At 39.2% G+C, this 21,969-nt stretch overlaps 1 protein-coding gene across 7 annotated transcripts in view; it reads right to left on the reverse strand.

The window, feature by feature from the left end:
* Nucleotides 1–21,969, reverse strand: part of LOC140739191 (uncharacterized) — a 139,020-nt gene that overhangs the window by 18,658 nt on the left and 98,393 nt on the right. For 5 of the 7 annotated variants that reach the window (XM_073067240.1, XM_073067244.1, XM_073067241.1 and 2 more), the window contains 2 exons: nt 18,680–18,880; nt 2,408–2,457 (listed from right to left, as the gene is read on the reverse strand). In XM_073067240.1, coding sequence (XP_072923341.1) covers nt 2,408–2,457; nt 18,680–18,880 — 251 coding nt within the window. Of the gene's footprint in view, nt 1–2,407; nt 2,458–3,453; nt 4,429–18,679; nt 18,881–21,969 lie in introns of those variants that run through there. The other 2 variants (XM_073067247.1, XM_073067246.1) reach the window with 2 other exon arrangements.

Raw genomic sequence — 21,969 nt, forward strand, 5'->3', positions numbered from 1 at the left:
AGTGATTGCATCAATTCAACTGGGCTGTTTATAACTTCAGGTTTCTGGGGAAGAGAACAAAAGAAGCTGACTAGAAGTATGTTGGAATGGACACTATGTAGTCTCAACCAATTAACGATTAGTGGTTAGACACATACATCAAAGTTATCAGCAGGATCACTATGTAGTTTTGGCTTTTATCCCTGTTCAAATAATAAAAATTTATAAATATTTTTTCATGATGACACTTTACTTCCTTAAACTTTAGAACTGTTATATTTTGGATGCTATATTAAACAAAATCTTGTTCCCCTCCCAGACAGATGTAAAGGATCACAGTGCCTTACTGAAGAATAATAGTGTGATGCTTTAATGTTTAACCCTCAACCAATATTTGAATTGTCTGGTTATTATCAAACCTCTTGTGGGAGTTTTCCATGAATAAATTATCTTACATTCAGTATAATAACATCTGCACTTCAAAAGTGAAATAAAAGCAAAATATAATGAATTTTCTCAGCTAGGCAGACTGCATCTGTGCAGACAGAAACAGATTCAACATTTCAAGTCGATGACCTGTCAGGAGATATCAGCAGTTCATAGACTCCAAAGCAGTTTAGATTAGCTTGAATGTGAAAGGTGCTTCATATCTTTCAATTGGCATTGTTGGGACACAAGAAAACGGAATCTATATTTTATCAAAGGCAAATTTAAAAATCACTACACCAGATATGCTCAGGCTTTTCCTACCAAGGACCAGAGGGCGACTATGGTGGTAAAAGTGTTATGGGAGAAATATTTTGTTTATTATGGGTCTTCCCAGGTGGATACATAGTGACCGGGGATGGGCCTTCAAGAGCAGACTCATCTATGAGTTACTGGGTATGCTTGGAGTTGAGAAGTCGAGGACCACGCCCTATCACCCGCAGGGTGATCTCCAACCTGAGAGGTTTAAATGGAACTTGCTAGACATGCACGGGACCCTGGAGATCAGCAAGAAGAGCAGGTGGAGTCAACATATTGGGCATTTGGTTCACTGTTACAACTGTACACGAAATGAAGCTACTGGATATTCACCATATTATCTGATGTTTGGGCGTTCGGCGAGGTTGCCCTTTGACCTCTGTTTTGGGACTGACGAGGGTGACTTACCGCTGAAGCCTTATCTGAGGTATGTGTTTGATATGAGGAGAGAGCTGAAAAGGGCTTATGAATTTTGTCAGAGGGAGAGAGAGAGAGAGAGAGAGAGAGAGATGAAGAGAGAAGACGCAAATGGAGAGATTTGGTAGCCCACCAGATGGGATGGACTTGGAGCAGGGGTCCGAAGGTCGGCGACACTCGGAGGAGACTGATGATGGAAGAAGGACAACTGAGTGAGCGCCAACTTTGTGCACAGACTGTTTAATTAAATTTGAGCCCTTTTTCCTTTACATTTTGTTTCTCTACTAACCATATAGTCAAAGTAAGAGTTATAAAGCTTATCCCTTAATCGCATATTGTGTACTGTTTGTAACAGGGGACCCATCGCGCAGCATTCACCCAAACGAGATTTCTTAAGTTTGGCCAGGCAGGGAGTTATCACCCCCTATATTAAGCTGCTAGGTGAAGCGAGTGTTGCATAAGTTTTTGCTTTTGTAGATCAGGAGACTGTTAACACTATTCACAGATAGGATCCTTTCTCCTGCTCAAATGTTTGAACCAAAGTAAACAAATACATTGTCAATTTTACCATCTTGCTCAAGTGCTGCTACGTCAGTGATATATATTGAAGAGAAGCATACTCTAGTGTTTCCCCAGAAAACACACGTTGCTATCTGCCCTATCTGCACAGTATAAAATTACCAGCTCTTTCTACATGATGTAAGATTGATCTTTTTTTCCAAATTTCTCTTCTCCTTCCACACAATCATTGATTGCATAGAACAGATTAGGTGTTCTGTCAAGCAGAATTAGTTCATAAGACTATAAGATATAGGAGCAGAATTAGGCCATTCAACCCATTGAGTCTACTCCATCTTTCCATCATTGATGATTTATCTCTCTCAAACCTATTCTCCTGTCTTCTCCCAGTAATCTTTGATTCCCTTACTAATCAAAAATCTAGCAACCTCCTCTTTGAATACTCCCAATGACTCGGCCTCCACAGCCATCTGTGGCAATGAATTCCACAGATTCACCACCCTCTGGTAAAGAATTTCCTCCTTATGTCTGTTCTATCCTTCTACTCTGAGGTTGTGATCTCTTGTCCCAGACTCCCCTACTGTTGGAAACCAATTCCCAAAGTCTATTCTCTCCACTATCTGTTTTACTCTGTCTCTGTCTTTCAGTATTTGTTAGGTTTCAATGAGGTCCTTTCATTCCTCTAAACTTCAGAATTCTTGTAGATTGTTGACTGCATTTTGAACACCTGTGGAAATGAAATACTTACGTTTCTTCATCATGCTGAATGTTCTTATTATTCACATTTCTTTGATGAAGCTAGAAAAAAAAGACATCTCTTAGAACTATGGACAGGGTAGCATCAGATGAGCAGATAGTTGAGGAGTGATTTTAATTTGCAACTATGTACATCTATTTTGAGAAAAGTAGAATCTCTTTATCTCTATGATTTACCAATACATTTTTTAAAAGAAAGTGACTCAATAAGATAACTTTTGTAAGGGTCATTCTGGAGACATCTGTGCATCTATCAACATCTCAATGTTTTTATAATCCCCTGAGATCCTAGTGAGGAATTGATGGTATTCAAGAATCTCATAAATATTTCAAAATCTCTGCCAAAATGAATGACGCCATGCAGCAACAGTGAAGGTCAAATGACCCATAATTTATTTGGATGTGTGTTCACTAAAGCTTTAACAATTTTCAATGCGATGAAATTCTTCCTTTTATGTGCCTGTATTAAGTCTCAAGACAGACAAAGAGAATGGTTGGGTTTCTACGTCTGACAAGGTGCAGTGAATTAAGATTCAAAAAAGTAAGAGCTGCCATCTGCATATTCAACAGAAAAAGAGATGTTCATTCTTTCATGCAAAAAACATTCTACTAAATTATCTCATAAGTTAACATCTAAATGGAAATCATTTGAATATTTATCAGTGCCCCATTCTTTGCTGGCCTTTAAGTCTGTCATTAAAGGAAACCTTATAAACTTATACCACCTCAGCTAACATGACATCGGTAGATCCACTCCACTGATATTTTGAATAAAAATTTTAAAAAGTGTGGGGAGACATTCTCAATCAGTTTGAAAATTACATATGCTCCAATCATTCACAGTTCAGTTTGTACATGATTTGCTTATACAGAACATTTAGCACCAATTTCAGGAGCATTATTTGAATATGTATCTGCCACATACTAGAGTGGACATTTTCTTTACTTAAAAAACAAGCACAGTCCTTTAATATTAAGTGGGCTATATCTAACTTGAACAAGATGAAGGCTGTGGAAAGATAACTTCTAGGTCAAACATGTTATTAAAGCAAGTTTATTGGCACATTAATGTCATACCACACCACTACATATTCAAGGGGTAAAGAGAAAAGATGCCCCTTCATTTGAATGAAATAACAATGTCAATGTGTTTGAAGGAGTAATGGCTAGAAGGTTATTCTCCAGGTAGTAGCACTGAGTATGCCATGTAGTTGTGACAGCAAACTGCACCATTCCATCTCCAACATTTAAATTACTTGACTTGAAATGAATAAGTTTCAGAGCCAGAGCACAAACTTGGTGCAAATATGTAGATGCTACTAACTAGAGATGAATTTCCAGGCAAGATATTTTTTCTGAATTCAGAAAGCAAACTGAGTGTTTTCATATGTCATACCACAAAATATAAGCAGTTCACTGATGGCTGGCATCAACATTTAGAGCTGTGAGCATTCTTTTTCTGTAGAAATTATGATTTTGGCTCATGAGAATTTTTTTCTATTTACTCAAGTAAAAATTCAACAGTGTGTGTGGTACAAAGGATTAAAAATTGGTTCATTTATTTACAGTTTGTAGTAATTTTGTATTATCTAAATGTAAGCTTTCTTTTCATAACTGACTGAATTGTATAGAACGTTTCAGTGATATGTTAATAGATGGACAGAATGCCAAAAAGATGAAAGTGGTATCAAATTTGCCTTAAGAAGTACAATATGCAACAAATACATATACAAGTACATATACAGACAATGGCATAGTGAAGATTCTAAGGCACAAGGTATCCCAGTAAAAAGTCCAAAGTATGAACTTGCAGTCCTGTTCACAGCAGGCAAACTTTGAATTTGCAATCAGCAATTAATTTACATTGTGACACTTATTATACTACAATGTCGTGCTTGTATGCTTATCTTTCTGCCATCATCATTGCTTTCATTGATGTCCACCTCTGCAGGTCTTCTCCAACCACAGACAGGGACGAGGAAATGCCAGTGTGACGCAACAGTCAGGCTGTAACTTAGTAACATATTTAGTTTGGAATAAAAATAACATAAAGGAATAGTCATGATGATTGTTGTCAGGATAGTGAACACAAATCTACGTGATCAGAATCAGGTTCAATATTACAGGCCTATATTGTGAAATCTGTGGTTGTGCAGCAGCAGTAAAATGAAATAAATAGTGTTAAATTAAATAAATAGTGCAAAAACAGAAAAAAAAGTAGTGAGGTAGTGTTCATGGGTTCAACATTCATTCAGAAATTAGGTGGCAGAGGGGAAGAATTGTTTCGGAACTGTTGAGTGTGTGCATTCAGGCTTCTGTACCTCCTCCCTGATGGTAGCAATGAAAAGAGGACAGGTCCTGGGTGATGGAGGGGACAGTTAATTAATTATGGAAGCTGTCTTTTTGAGGCATTATCGCTCCTTGAAGATGTCCTGGATGCTGGAGTCGCTAGTGCTCATAATGGAGCTGGCTGAATTCACAACATTCTGCAGCTTATTTCAGTCCTGTGCAGTGCCCCCCACACCACATACCAGACAGTGATTCAACCAGTTAGAATGTTCTCCGTGGTACTTCTGTAGAAATTCACGAGTGTCTTCAATGACACACCAAAACTTCTCAATCTCCTAATGGAATATAGTCGCTGTCCTGCTTTCTTTGTAACTTCATCGATATGCAGGGCCCAGGAGAGATCCTCAGAGATGTTGATACCCAGGAACTTGAAATTGCTCACTCTTTCCATTGCTGATCCCTCAATGAGGATTGGTGCCTGTCCCTTTGTCTTACACTTTCTGAAGTCCACAATCAATTCTTTGGTCTTATGACACTGAGTCCATGGTTGCTGCCTGTGTTGACAAAACTCTGGATATTGAAGGGGGGTGGTGTGGAAACATTTCTTTCAATTAATAAAAATGGTGATATAGAGCTTGCAAGATATAGTGTGTGCATTTTATATTACTTTCTGAGGAAGCCTGTCATGTTTCTCTCATTGTGATTCACTGGGCTTAGGATTGGAAATATAACGTTGCTGCTCCTTATGGTGTTGAATATCACTATGACCCTTCGGTTCATAGAAACATAGAAAACCTACAGCACAAAACAGGCCCTTCGGCCCACAAAGCTGTGCTGAACACATCCCTACCTTAGAACTACCTAGGCTTTACACATAGCCCTCTATTTTTCTAAGCTCCATGTAGCCATCCAGGAGTCTCTTAAAAGATTCTATCGTTTCCGCCTCCACCACTGCCGCCAGCAGCCCATTCCACACACTCACCACTCTCTGCGTAAAAAACTTACCCTGGCATCTCCTCTGTAAGAGTAAGGGTCCCAGAACAAATCCCTGAGTCACTCCACTGGTGACTGACCTCCATGCAGAATATGACCCGTCTACCACCACACTTTGCCTTCTCTGGGCAAGTCAGTTCTGGATCCACAAAGCAATGCCCCTTTGGATCCCATGACTCTCTACTTTCTCAATAAGCCTTGCATGGGGTACCTTATCAAATGCCTTGCTGAAATTCATATACACTACATCTTCTACTCTTCCTTCATGAATGTGTATAGTCACATCCTCAAAAAATTCAATCAGGCTCGTAAGGCACGACCGGCCCTTGACAAAGCCATGCCGACTATTCCTAATGATATTATACCTCTCCAAATGTTCATAAATCCTGTCTGTCAGGATCTTCTCCATCAACTTACCAACCACTGAGGTAAGACTCACTGGTCTATGATTTCCTGGGCTATCTCTACTCCCTTTCTTGAATAAAGGAACAACATCCCCAACCCTCCAATCCTCTGGAACCTCTCCCGTCCCCATTGATGATGCAAGGATCATTGCCAGAGGCTCAGCAGTCTCCTCCCTTGCCTCCCACAGTAGCCTGGGGTATTTGCTGTGACTTATCCAACTTAATGCTTTCCAAAAGTTCCAGCACATCTTCTTCCTTAATATCTACATGCTCAAGCTTTTCAGTCCACTGCAATTCATCCCTACAATCGCAAAGATCCTCTTCCGTAGTGAATACTGAAGCAAAGTATTCAATAAGTACATCCGTTATTTCCTCCGTTTCCATACACACTTTTCCACTGTCACACTTGATTGGTCCTATTCTCTCACGTCTTATCCTCTTGCTCTTCACATACTTGTAGAATGCCTTGGGGTTTTCCTTAATCCTGTCCGACAAGGCCTTCTCATGGCTCCTTCTGGCTCTCCTAATTTCATTTTTAAGCTCCTTCCTGCTAGCCTTATAATCCTTCAGATTCCTATCATTACCTAGTTTTTTGAACCTTTCATAAGCTCTTCTTTTCTTTTTGACTAGATTTACAACAGCCTTTGTACACAACGGTTCCTGTACCCTACCATAATTATCTCTGTCTCATTGGAACGTACCTACTCAGAACCCCAAGCAAGTATCCCCTGAATATTTGCCACATTTCTTCCCTACATTTCTCTGAGAACATCTGTTTCCAATTTATGCTTCCAAGTTCCTGCCTGATAGCCTCATATTTCCCCTTACTTGAATTAAACGTGTCTCTAACTTGTCTGTTCCTATCCCTCTCCAATGCTATGGTAAAGGAGATAGAATTGTGATCACTATCTCCAAAATGTTCTCCCACTGAGAGACCTGACACCTGACCAGGTTCATTTCCCATTACCAGATCAAGTACAGCCTCTCCATAATACCCCTCACATTAATATAGAGTAAAGAACACAGGCCCTTCTGCTCATCGTCTGTTTATTTTCTCTAAGACCAATCTAACCCTTCCCTCCTGCATAGCTCCCCATTTTCCTATCATCAATGAGCCTATTTAAGAGCTTGTTAACTGGTACCCTCCTTCTTTCTCCAGCAGCTGCCCCTCTTCCGCAATAACTTTCCTTGTAACTATCATTTTCCTCCAACCCTGAAAGGATCCCCACGGGGCCACCTATACGTGCAAAGAAAATATTCGCAAGACAACCAACAATGGCAACATCAGCAAAATATTATTTTGTGCAAAGCAATCTTTCCAGAGTGGTTGAACATGCATGAAAATGACCAGAGGTAAAGAAAAATTCTGAAATAATGTATCAACTGCAACCTTCTCCCTAACAAGAGAAACTCAGTTTTGTTGAGGACATGTGCTTCTTTCCATTTGTCCAGTTGTCCTTTCATATTCACATATTAACAAATTGCACACTGGATATAAGCTCAGTCCATATTCTCTTCTTGAAATACAGTCGTCATGCACTCAGCACACAGCCATTTGTTAGCACAAAATTCTTTATAAAATGTTTACTGACACTTTGATCTATTGCCAGTGCAAAGGCTGGTCTCAATATGTAGCTAAATGCAAACACTAATCTTAAACTAACATATTTATTAAATGAATCATTCACAGCTATTGTGTCAAAGCTAGAATAGTGAAATCGATAAGATGCTTCATTTATTTGTTCTGATAATTATCCACGCATGGTGGAGCAACTTGCAGTTCTTTTGTGCTATGTTATTTTGAATAACGTCAAATGTAAAGTCATTAGATAAATGAAATGCTCATGGTAGCCTTAGCGAGCCAAGGCTGTTCCAGTTTATATCTTCTGGTAAGAAAATACAGCAGATTTCTGATTTAGAATGAGCAAAACGTTCACCAGTTTTAGAAAATTTGTACTCTCCTGCCATTCTTTTTGGATGGCAGATTCTGTGCAGCTAATCTGCAGTGGGAATTGATTACAGCTGTAAAATCCTTCCCATAAAGATGATAGGATCAGAACAGCCCTGAAGAAACATGTTCTTTACTGCCTAAAATTGCCTAGTATAGACAATTAGTGATCTCATATGTTGCCCTTTTAAACAACAGCAAGACTGTGCCTGATAATAACCTGCTTTGGTTTGCTTCACTCCTGTTCACCACTCCTACCCATCCCATATCCAAGTCACTCGCCTCTTTCTAGCCTTCTGCTTTTCATAATATTAAGAGCTTAATGTGTGGAGAAAACATAATGTCTTTTCATGGAGTCATCGAGTCATTCATAGAACACCAGAGACAGAAACAGGCCCTTCAGCCCATCTAGTCCATGCCAAAATACGAATCTGCCTGCTCCCATCGACCTCCATCCAGATCATAGCCCTCCATACCTCTTCCATCCTTCCATACATATACTTATCCAATTTTCTCTTTCATGATGACATCAATCACTTCCACCAGCAGCTCATTCCGTACTCTCGCCACCCTGTAAGTGACAAAGTTCCCCTTCATGTTCCCTTTAAACATTTCACCTTTCACCCTTAACCCATCCTTGCTTCTAGTCTCACCTAACTTCAGTGGAAAAAGCCTGCTTGCATTTAGCATCTCTATACCTCTCATAACTTTGTATAGCTCTGTCATATCTCCAGTCATTCTTCTATGCTCTAGGGAATAAAGTTCTAACCCATTCTACCTTTCCTTATAACTCTGGTCCTCACATCTTGGCAACATCCTTGTATATCTTCTCTGCATTCTTTGAATCATATTGACATCTTTAGTTTTAAGTCACTAATACACACGATATTCCAAATTAGGGCTCAACACTATCTTATACAGCTTCAACGTAACCTCCCAATTCCTGTACTCATTACTTTGATTTATGAAGGCCAGTATGCCAAAAGTTTTTGTTATGATCCTATCCACTTGTGATACCACTTTCAAGGAATTATGAATCAGTGTTCCCAGATCCCTCTGTTCAACCACACTCTCTTGTGTCCTACCACTCACCAAGTAAGTCCTACCCTGGTTTGTCCTCCCACAATGCAATATCTTACTTTAAACCTCTTGCATTAAATTCCATCTGCCATTTTTCAGCATATTTTTTCCAGATTTGATAGCTTTGCAAGCTTTAATAGTCTTTCTTGCTGTCCACTATACCCCCAATCTTGGTGTCATCTGCAAATTTGCTAATCCAGTTTACCACATTGTCAACCAAATTGTTGATATGAATGACAAACAACAGAAGCACCAATCTACACCACCACTCACAGGCCTCCAGTCAGACAGTCAACAATTTACTACAACTCTCTGGATTCTTCCATGAACATTTGAACATTAGGGAGTTTTTGACAAGAACAGGCTATTTGTCCCAACAAAGCTTGCCAAGTTCCTATTCACATTGTGTTAAAATAACTATCGAGTTTAGATTTGAAAGTCTCTAAGGTACTACTCTCAAGTACACAACTAGGTAGTTTGATCCATGTGTCCACAACTCGCTGTGTAAGGAAATGTTTCCTGCTGTTAAAATGAAATCTCCCCTTAACCAGTCTCCACCTATGGCACTGTCTCCTCAATGATAGATAGATAGTAGCATCTGGCATCCACTTTACTAATATCCTTAATGATTTTGAACACTTCTATCAAAACGCCTCTCATTCTACATCTACTTAGGCAAAAAAGATTTAATTCTTTCAATCTTTCAATAGACAATAGACAATAGGTGCAGAAGTAGACCATTCGGCCCTTCGAGCCTGCACCGCCAATCTGAGATGATGGCTGATCATCTACTATCAATACCCGGTTCCTGCCTTGATTTCTTAGCTCATACCGCATAGGCCTGGACTGAGTCCTGTTGCCTTTATCTGAACATTCTCTAGTGTTTTTGCATCCCTCACAAAACATGGAGACCAAAATATATTGCAAGACAGATATATTCCAAAGAAGAAGAAATTTTCGAATGGAAAAAGGATGCAATCGTGGCTGACAAGAGAAGTCAAAGCCAAAGTAAAAGCAAAGCAGAGAGCATACAAGGAAGCAAAAATTAATGGGAAGACAGAGGATTGGGAAGTTTTTAAAAGTTTACAAAAGGAAACTAAGAAGGTCATTAAGAGGGAAAAGATGAACTATGAAAGGAAGCTAGCAAATAATATCAAAGAGGATAGTAAAAGCTTTTTCAAGTATATAAAGAGTAAAAAACAGGTGAGAGTCGATTTAGGACCGATAGAAAATGATGCTGGAGAAATTGTAATGGGAGATAAGGAGATGGCGGAGGAACTGAACGAGTATTTTGCATCAGTCTTCAGTGAGGAAAACATCAGCACTATACTGGACATTCAAGGGTGTCAGGGAAGAGAAATATGCGCAGTCACAATTACGACAGAGAAAGTACTCAGGAAGCTGAATAGTCTAAGGGTAGATAAATCTCCTAGACCAGATGAAATGCACCCTTGTGTTCTGAAGGAAGTAGTGGAGATTGCAGAGGTATTAGCAATGATCTTTCAAAAGTCGATAGATTCTGGCCTGGTTCCAGAGGACTGGAAGATTGCAAATGTCACTCCGCTATTTAAGAAGGGGGCAAGGAAGCAAAAAGGAAATTATAGACCTGTTAGCTTGACATCGGTGGTTGGGAAGTTGTTGGAGTCGATTGTCAAGGATGAGGTTACGGAGTACCTGGAGGCATATGATAAGATAGGCTAAACTCAGCATGGTTTCCTTAAAGGAAAATCCTGCCTGACAAACCTAGTGCAATTTTTTGAGGAAATTACAAGTAGACTAGACAAGGGAGATGCAGTGGATGTTGTGTATTTGGATTTTCAGAAGGCCTTTGACAAGGTGCCGCACATGAGGCTGCTAAACAAGGTAAGCGCCCATGGAATTACGGGAAAGTTACATACGTGGATAGAGCGTTGGATGATTGGCAGGAAACAGAGAGTGGGAATAAAGGGATCCCATTCTGGTTGGCTGCTGGTTACTACTGGTGTTTCACAGGGGCCTGTGTTGGGGCCACTTCTTTTTACGTTGTATATCAATGATTTGGATTATGGAATAGATGGCTTTGTGGCTAAGTTTGCTGATGATACAAAGATAGGTGGAAAGGCCGGTAGTGCTGAGGAAACAGAGAGTCTGCAGAGAGACTCAGATAGATTGGGGGAATGGGCAAAGAAGTGGCAAATGAATTACAATGTCGGAAAGTGTACGGTCATGCACTTTAGTAGAAGAAATAAACAGGCAGACTATTATTTAAATGGGGAGAGAATTCAAAGTTCTAAAATGCAATGGGACTTGGGAGTCCTCGTGCAGGATACCCTTAAGGTTAACCTCCAGGTTGAGTCAGTGGTGAAGAAGGCGAATGCAATGTTGGCATTCATTTCTAGAGATATAGAATATAAGAGCAGGGATGTGATGTTGAGGCTCTATAAGGCACTTGTGAGACCACACTTGGAATACTGTGTGCAGTTTTGGGCTCCTTATTGAAAAAGGATGTGCTGATATTGGAGACGGTTCAGAGATGATTCACTAGAATGATCCCGGGAATGAGAGGGGTAACATATGAAGAACGTTTGACCGCTCTTGGACTGTACTCCTTGGAGTTTAGAAGAATGAGGGGGGTTCTCATAGCAATATTTTGAATGTTGAAAGGCATGGACAGAGTGAATGTGGCAAAGTTGTTTCCCATGGTGGGGGAGTCTAGTACGAGAGGACATGACTTGAGGATTGCAGGGCACCCATTCAGAACAGAGATGCGAAAAAAAATTTTTAGCCAGAGGGTGGTGAATCTATGGAATTTGTTGGCACAGGTGGCAGTGGAGATCAAGTCATTGGGTGTATTTAAGGCAGAGATTGATAGGTATCTGAGTAGTCAGGGCATCAAAGGTTATGGTGAGAAGGCGGGGGAATGGGACTAAAGGGGAGATTGGATCAACTCATGATGAAATGGCAGAGCAGACTCGATGGGCCAAATGGCCGACTTCTGCCCCTTTGTCTTATGGTCTTGTCTTATAAAATTGTGCGTAGTAGTCAAGGTATGGCCTCACAAGCACATTATACATCTTAAGGACAACATCTCTAGACTTGAACTCAAGTGAGCACATTATATTGCCCAACATTCTATTAGCCTTCCGAATTGGTTCTCTGCATTGTTTAGATGTTGATAGTGATGAGTCTACCAGGATGCCCAAACCCTTCTCATACACTGCACTTTCTGACTCAAGACCCCTTATTGTATATTTATTGCTAATATTTCTACTTCCTATATGTAATATTTTACATTTACTTACATTAAATTTCATCTGCCATTTATCTGTCCACATTTGGATTTTGTTTAGTTCTAACCGTATTGATTCTGCTGCCTGGATGTTATCAGAACATCCCCCTAATTTTGTGTCATTGACAAACTATACTAGTTTATTTGTTGTCCAAATCATTAATGTAAATTAAAAATATCAGTGGTGCCAAAACTAATCCCTGTGGAACCCTACTTCTACCATCTTCTAGGTGTGAAAATGATTCTCTCGATGTTTTCAGTTTTTGAGCCAATTCACACCCATTCACACATCTTACCCTGAATCCCTGACTCCTGTAATTTGATTAGTAACCTCTTGTGGGGTACCTTGTCAAAAGCTTTCTGAAAGTCCAAGTAAATGATATAAACCACTCCATTGTTATTATAATTTTACTTGCCTCTTCATAGAACTCCAGAATATTAGTAAAACAGGATCTCTGCTTTCTGAACCCATGCTGGCTTTCTGCTAATATGCCTGTTCTCATCACTCCTTTTCCATCTCATTCTTTATTAATGTTTCTATTAACTTACCTATGATACGCATTAAGCTTATTGGTCTACTACTAACAGGGTCATTGCAATTACCCTTCTTATATACTGGGACAACTTTAGGCCATTTCCAGTCCTCAGGGATTTCTCCAGTCTTCTCTGACTTTTGAAAAATACATGAAGCCAATGTGTGATCAAATTTGGAACCTCACCTTTTGTATTATGATAAAATGCATTTGTAAATATACTGCTCTGATTTTCTCTTCATTTGTTTGAATTTCTTTTTTCTGGCTGGGAGGTGGGAATTCCTCTCTTACGATTTTGGGTGAGGACAAATATTATTAAGGCAGAATGGAATTCAAATAGAATTTAAAGTTGTTGGTACATTATGCTGATGCGGTGTAATCCGGTTATAACTACATCACATGAGTAAGCAAGTAAATTAATCAGGCTTCTCCCTGATCTATTACATAAAAATTCTCAGATGTAGAAGGTACACATTTATTCCTAGTACTGTTTCATGGCTAACACAATCTGTAGGTCAGTCATCCAAAATTCCAATTCCAATTTTTGAACACATACTTTTAACAGACAGGCAATGAAAATATATAATAAACACAAGAGATTCTGTAGATGCTGGAAATCCAAAGTAACACACACACATACACAATGAGGATGAACCCAGTATGTCAGGTAGCATCTATGGAAAGGAATAGAGTCCACTTTTTGGGATGAGATCCTTCATTATGACTCAGTAGATTCCAAAACGGACATTGAACCCTTGGATACTACCTCACTTTTTTTAAGATACATTATTTCTGTTTTTCGTACGCTTCTTAATCTATTCAATATATGTACACTGTAATTGACTGATCGATTTATTATTATTATTTCATTCTGTTATTTTTCTTCTATATTATGCATTGAACTGCTGCTGCTAAGTTAACAAAGTTCATGAGACACGCAGGTGATAATAAACCTGATTTTGATTCTGATTCTCTTAGATAATCCATGGACACAGTGAGCTGTTTCTGTGCTGCATGACACTTAGATACCCTTCCGAAAAAGAGGATATTTTTAAAAAATTGGTATTCTTAGCTCAAGATATAATTATTACAATGCTAGAAACACATTTTAAGTAGGAAAAGTAAAATGTCACATTTTGAGGCTCCAAACATTTATTTTGTATGAACATATTTCAAAATACTGAATTAATTTCAAAAAGAGTGAAAATTACATTCTCGCCATGTGGGTATAGTTGCTTCCAGCCAGGTTATGGAAGGAAAGATTATGTGCTTCTATATTTCATATGTTATGCAATTGAAACAAAGTGAGACAAAGTGAGAAACTAGCATGAAATTTTACTCTGTTCATTCTCTTATGGGTTATAAAGTGAGTCAGCCTGTTCACTTATATATCATTTAAACACTCTGAAGTGATCATCTGTCTACCTGGAAAAGGGAAAGGTGAATGGATAAGTCAGTGTTCTGCTCATATAGAGGCTATCTTATTTTGATACCAATTCACATTTCCATGAGCACTGGATAATAAACGTAAGTATATTACTTGTTTGCGTTCAGTAAGGTGGAATCATTGACAGATCTAAAAATGTTTTGTTGCAAACATAACAGCATCAAATAATGGAAAACAATTTTCTTCATGTCTTATGTTGAAATAATGTAGCTTCGAGTCACAGAGTAATACAGCACAAAGCCTGGCTTACAGTCTAACTCATCTATTCCAACCATGGTGGACAGCAACATATTTTAAATGAGATCGTGAGAATATACAGAGAGCTTGTGCCAAGTATCTGTATAGCTAGAGATAGAGTGTGGTAGTAGAGAGTTTATTTCTCAAATTGGTGTACCGCAAGTAGTGAGATTCAGTCCATTGTTGTTCATCTTTTATACTAACAATTTGGGTAAGAATGTATATGGTTAGTAAGTCTGGAATGACACCAAAATTGGTGGGATAGTGAAGGAAGTTATCTAAGATTACTACAAGATCATGAACAATATGTAAATAGGACTACAAGAGGAGAGACTGTACTTGATTTGGTATTGGGAAATGAACCTGGCCAGGTGTCAGATCTCTCAGTGGGAGAGCATTTTGGAGAAAATGATCTTAATTCTATCTCCTTTACAATAGCATTGGAGAGAGATAGGAACAGACAAGTTAGAAAAGCATTTAATTGGAGTAAGGGGAATTATGAGCTATCAGGAAGGAACTTGGAAACTTAAATTGGGAACAGGTGTTCTCAGGGAAAGGTATGGATGAAATGTGGCAAATGTTCAGGGGATGCTTGTGTGGAGTTCTGCATAGGTATGTTCCAATGAGACAGGGAAGTTATGGTAGGGTTCAGGAATTGTGGTGTACAAAGGCTGTAGTAAATCTAGTCAAGAACAAAAGAAAAGCGTACAAAAGGTTAAGAGAGATAGATAATGTTAAAGATCTAGAAGATTATAAGGCTAACAGGAAGGAGCTTAAGAAGGAAATTAAGAGAGCCAGAAGGCCTTGGCAGGCAGGATTAAGGAAAACCCCAAAGCATTCTACAAGTATGAGAAGAGCAAAAAATAAGACATGAGAGAATAGGACCAATCAAGTGTGAAAGTGGAAAAGTGTGTACGGAACCAGAGGAAATAACGGATGTACTTATTGAATACTTTGCTTCAGTATTCACTATGGAAAAGTATCTTGGTGATTGTAGTGATGACTTGCAGTGGACTGAAAAGTTGGAGCATGTAGAAATTAAGAAAGAGGATGTGGTGAAGCTTTTGGAAAGCATCAACTTGGATAAGTCACCGGGACCAGATGAGATGTACCCCAGGCTACTGTTGGAGGCGAGGGATGAGGTTGCTAAGCCTCTGGTGATGATCTTTGCATCATCAATGAGGACGGGAGAGGTTCCAGAGGATTGGTGGGTTGAGAATGTTGAGAATGGTAGAGCCCAGGAAATTATAGACCAGTGAGTCTTACCTCAGTGGTTGGTAAGTTGATGGAGAAGATCCTGAGAGGCAGGATTTATGAACATTTGGAGAGGTATAATATGATTAGGAATAGTCAGCATGCCTTTGTCAAGGGTAGGTCGTGCCTTACATGCCTGATTGAATTTTTTGAGGATGTGACTCAGCACATTGATGAAGAAAGAGCAGTAGATGTAGTGAACATGGATTTCAGCAAGGCTTTGATAAGGTACCCCATGCAAGGCTTATTGAGAAAGTAAGGAGGCATGGGATCCAAGGGGACATTGCTTTGTGGATCCAGAACTGGCTTGCCCACAGAAGGCAAAGAATGGTGGTAGACAGGTCATGTTCTGCATGGAGGTCAGTGACCAGTGGTGTGCCTCAGGGATCTGTTCTGGGACCCTTACTCTTCGTGATTTTAATAAATGACCTGAATGAGGAAGTGGAGGGATGGGTTAATAAGTTTGCTGATGACACAAAGGTTGGGGGTGTTGTGGATAGTGTTGAGGGCTGTCAGAGGTTACAGAGGGACATTGATAGGATGCAAAACTGGGCTGAGAAGTGGCAGATGGAGTTCAACCCAGGTAAGTGTGAAGTGGTTCATTTTGGTAGGTCAAATATGATGGCAGAATATAGCATTAATGTTAAGACTCTTGGCAGTGTGGAGGATCAGAGAGACCTTGGGGTCGGAGTCCATAGGATGCTCAAAGCAGCTATGCAGGTTGACTCTGTGGTTAAGAAGGCATACAGTGTATTGGCCTTCATCAATTATTGAATTGAATTTAGGAGCTGAGAGGTAATGTTGCAGCTATATAGGACCCTGGTCAGACCCCACTTGGAGTATTGTGCTTAGTTCTGGTCACCTCACTGCAGGAAGGATGTGGAAACCATTGAAAGGGTGCAGAGAAGATTTACAAGGATGTTGCCTGGATTTGGGAGTATGCCTTATGAAAACAGATTGAGTGAACTCAGCCTTTTCTCTTTGGAGCGACGGAGGATGAGAGGTGACCTGATAGAGGTATATAAGATGATGAGAGGCATTGATCGTGTGGATAGTCAGAGGCTTTTTCCCAGGGCTGAAATGGCTAGCACAAGAGGGCACAGGTTTAAGGTGCTTGGGAGTAGGTACAGAGGAGATGTCAGGGGTAAGTTATTTTATGCAGAGAGTGGTGAATGCATGGAATGGGTTGCCGGCAATGGTGGTGGAGGTGGATATGATAGGGTCTTCTAAGAGACTTTTGGATAGGTACGTGGAGCTTAGAAAAATAGAGGGCTATGGGTAACTCTAAGGTAATTTCTAAGGTAGGGACATGTTATGCACAACTTTGTGGGCCGAAGGGTCTGTAATGTGCTGTAAGTTTTCTATGTTTCTATGTTACAATGGGTCAGTGGGCTCAGGAATGCTAGATGGAGTTTTATTTAGTTAAAGGACATTTGATTTAGTGAAATGACAAATTACAGAAGTCCATACACTATAAATGGCATGGCCTGCAGAGAGACCTGCGACAGAAGAGCCATTGTTTCTTGAAAGTGTTGATACAAAGAGACAGGGTCATGAAGAAGGCATTTAGAACATTGCCTTCATTGAGTGCAAGAGTTGGGATATAGTTCTAATTGCCCAGCTATAGGAAGGGTGCCATTAAACTGGAAATGGTAAAAAGTTGATTTTATGAGAACATTACCATGACTAGAGGACTTGTGGAGATGCTGGATAAATTAGGACATTTTTCCCTGGAGCCTACAAGCCAGCAGGTGACTTTATAAAATCATCAAGGGCATTGATAAATTGCATATTGACAGCCTTTCCCCATGGTAGAGGAGTCCAAAACTAAAAGCCATAGGTTTAATGTCAAAGGAGAAATATTTGGTTTATACATAAGGGACAGCTTTTCCCAGCAGATGGTGGTGCGTATATCAAATGAGTAGCTCGAGGAAATGGAAGAGATGGGCATAATTTGTTCATTCATTCTTTATGTGCCATGTCATTTGATGTAGGCGATCATGGTCTTTCCATGACCATGACTGCTCTTTCCAAATTTTTCTACAGAAGTGGTTTGCCATTGCCTTCTTCTGGGCAGTCTCTTTATAAGATAGGTGATCCCAGCAATTAAAAGTACTCTTCAGAGATGCCTGGTGACAGTGGTCACATAACCAGGAATTGTGATATGCACCAGCTGCTCATATGACCAGCCACCACTGCTCCCACAGCTTCATGTGACGCTGATTGGAGGGCTAAGCAGGTGCTGCACCTTGCTGAAGGGTGACCTGCAGGTTAGTAGAGGGAAGGAGAACATTACACCTCATTTGGTAGAGACATATCTCCTCCCACCACCCTAGGTGCACTTACAACTGCAGTGACTGGCACAGACCATCATAATAATTTGAATTTCATCACCTGAGATTGTTGTCGGTCATGTAATTCACATTATGGAATGGTTTTGGCATAGATATCTCAAGCTTAATCACAACCATGAATTTTCAAAAGGTTAGTGGGTCCTTGGGAATCATATGGGAGAAACAAGAGCTGGAGTCAATAGCAAGATCTGGGTCAGGTCCTGCTCTACCTGGGTTACATCTCAATCTGCTTAAGTTTGTTTTAAAAGACAACATATTCATCCCAGGAACTCCCTCCAATACAAGTTCCTTCTTAAATAAGGAAACCCAAGCTGATAATTTTGTGAATCTGCCAGCATACAATAATAACTAAAGAATAGTTATGTTATCACCCCAGAAGCAAACGTTTGTACTTTAGCTGAAAAATATCGTCTAGTTTCCAATGCATCAAACAAAGTTATCCCTTGTGACATCTTACCTGATGTAGAGACCACTGGGAAGCTGTTTCTATTTTCAGATCACTTGCAGATGTTGCATGTTCTTTGTGCCAGATGGGATCCAATGGTTTTCCAATGATTTCAACATAAGTAACAGGAAATATCCCTTTACGATTTGTCCCAGGGTACTTTCCTTCATACCAATTCTCATCTATTCTCCGGAGCAAAACTACTGTCTGATCCTGTAATAAAACCACTGCTATTTAAAAGTCTGTAGAACATGGGCCAAAATAATACAATAGATTTAAATAATAATATTCAAGACTGTAACAGACAATGGAGAGTTCACTGCTTTTTATCTTTTGTCTGTTATCAGATTATTACCTCCTAACATTTATCTCAATTTCCTTACATTTGTATAAAGATGACATAGTGGGTTGTTGTGAAGTGCAATAGAAACAATTTTTATTGCATTGGCTGTAATGTAGTAACTCAAAAGCTGCTGATATAACCATGCCAATTCCCTCAAAGAATACTTTATGCATGCCCATGATTTGCCTTACTCTGAATCAACATAGACATAAATTTCAGTGCTAATTCAATTTGAACTCATGGGTATATGACCTATCATTGTTTTACATTAATTCAGCGATTATGATTCCAATTTCCTGTTGAATCAATCTTCTCTGTGCCATGGTCAGGACACTGTAGCAAACAAAATGCTGATAAATAATTATCGGACTGAAAGATTGTTTCTCTCCCCATGGATACTCTCTTACCAGTTGAGTTCTTCTAGCAATTTTTTCTATTTGTTTTTGCTTTTGATTAATGGCATCTGGAACTCCTTTGCTCCAAACCGCAATTTTCTTGTACAGAACATTCCTAAACTTATGTTTCATGGAGATAATTTTAATTTTCTGTCATGTCTTACTTCTGACAGATAATTTGAAGCTAAAGAATCCTGGAGCAAATTGTTGTTGTTTTTGAGGAATGCTTGATATTATTTCCACACCCTCCCCCCCCAAAAAAATAAAGCTGCATATCAATGGAAATTGATATTTCATGTTGAAGTTATAACCCACTGCTATTTTTAAGTGTAAATGGTGACAATTGATGCCATGCCTAAAACATGTCAGAAATGCGATAGCCTAAATAATGGTTCTTAATTTATTTTCATTCGGGAGGAGGGGGGGTGTGGTGGAGAAGAGAAATTTTCTTATTATTCTGAATCTTTGAAGTTCTCCATAGCGGATTTTCAGTGCTCAGTTCCTGAGTATATTTTAAGACTGAAGGAAACAAAATCATATTGTCTAAAGACTAGCAAAGACTAGAAATAGAATGTTAGGCATTTTGGAGCATTGAATAGTTGCTTTGTTTTACATTAATGCCAAATCAGAAGTCAGCATAAAAAAATGGAAAACGACCATGTTTTAGAAATTATCACAGCTTGCTCCATAATGCTATGTATATTTTACAGATTCATCTACTGGACTCCAAGCTGTACACAATGATGACCCACTGTAGGAGTTCTCAGTGATTTAAAAATAATCTTTCAATGATAGACCGTGCTTGCCATAATTTGAAGAGAAACTGAAGTTGATTGCAGAAACTTGAGGGAGATCCTTTTGATAGTATCTGATGGCATCTCATCACAGTGACCCCAAGTCCCAACAATCAAGTTCACAATTTGAGGAGACTGCAAACTACATTGACCTGTTCTTACAAATACCAATTATTTTCTAATAAAATTGTTTTTCTGAACCTATAAAATGATATTCTTGGGGGAACCTTAAAACAAAAGGATTTGAGTACAGGAGCAGGGAGGTTCTACTGCAGTTGTACAAGGCCTTGGTGAGGCCGCACCTAGAGTATTGTGTGCAGTTTTGGTCCCCTAATCTGAGGAAAGACATTCTTGCCATAGAGGGAGTACAAAGAAGGTTCACCAGATTGATTCCTGGGATGGCAGGACTTTCATATGAAGAAAGACTGGATCGACTAGGCTTATGCTCACTTGAATTTAGAAGATTGAAGGGGGATCTTATTGAAACGTATAAAATTCTAAAGGGATTGGACAGGCTAGATGCAGGGTGATTGTTTCCGATGTTGGGGAAGTCCAGAACGAGGGGGTCACAGTTTAAGGATAAAGGGGAAGCCTTTTAGGACCGAGATGAGGAAAAACTTCTTCACACAGAGTGTGGTGAATCTGTGGAATTCTCTGCCACAGGAAACAGTTGAGGCCGGTTCATTGGCTGTATTTAAGAAGAAGTTAGATATGGCCCTTGTGGCTAAAGGGATCAGGGGGTATGGAGAGAAAGCAGGTATAGGGTTTTGAGTTGGATGATCAGCCATAATCATACTGAATGGCAGTGCAGGCTCAAAGGGCCAAATGACCTACTCCTGCACCTATTTTCTATGTTTCTATGTTTCTACAATGTAGTTCAGTACTTGCAGCGTGATGTACTCCTGATTTTATTGTATCAATTATATAGGCTGTAGGTTCTGACATAATGACCCATTTTTTCACATTAACTATTTAAAATAAACTGTGCAGTCGATAATATCATCACATGTAGGAAAATGATGGATGTTGGGGTGAATGAAGCCTTGAGGTCTTAATCTGGGAGTTAAAACATAAACACAATATAGAAAAGTCTAGCATAAAGTATGTTCTAATATTTGACATTTCAATTGTGAGCAGAATAAAGGCACACTTAGGCTATATACCCTACCTAAGCCTCTCAAATTTATATCCTTCTATCAAGTTGTATCTCTACCTCCAACATTTATTTAAAAAAACCCAAATTGTCCAGATTCTCTGCAGTTATGTGTGAAGCAGGTTGATATGATAGCTAAAAGCATAATTGTTAATATTCTAAAGAAACAAATGAAAGTAACTTTATTAATATCTGAGTAATAGAAAGGCTAATAGTGAAGATTGAAGTTTTCGTATTTGACTTGCATCAAAAAAAATGTTTCTGCGACCTGATTTATTCGCAATAGTAGAAGCCAATGACCAACTATCTTGGGAACAAAGTATTTGGCAGAGTAAGGAGATGTAGCTAGAATATAGTACAATGCAGCGTTTTAAAAAAAAAATTGACATCTTATAAGAACATTTTTCCACTGATTTGACATGTAGAATTCTGCATGGGAAACCATTGTTAATTTAAGAATGCAATGGCCACCTGTAGGCCAAACCAGAAAAGATTGGCAGATTTCTTTTACTAAAAGGTATTAGCACTAGCTGGGTTTCTGAGGTGATGTGATAGTTTACTGACTTTTTTTTTATTGATTCCAGACTTTTAAAAATGGATTAAAAGTAAAATATTGA

This window comes from Hemitrygon akajei, chromosome 15 (assembly GCF_048418815.1).
Source record: "Hemitrygon akajei chromosome 15, sHemAka1.3, whole genome shotgun sequence".
In the NCBI taxonomy this organism is placed as follows: domain Eukaryota; kingdom Metazoa; phylum Chordata; class Chondrichthyes; order Myliobatiformes; family Dasyatidae; genus Hemitrygon; species Hemitrygon akajei.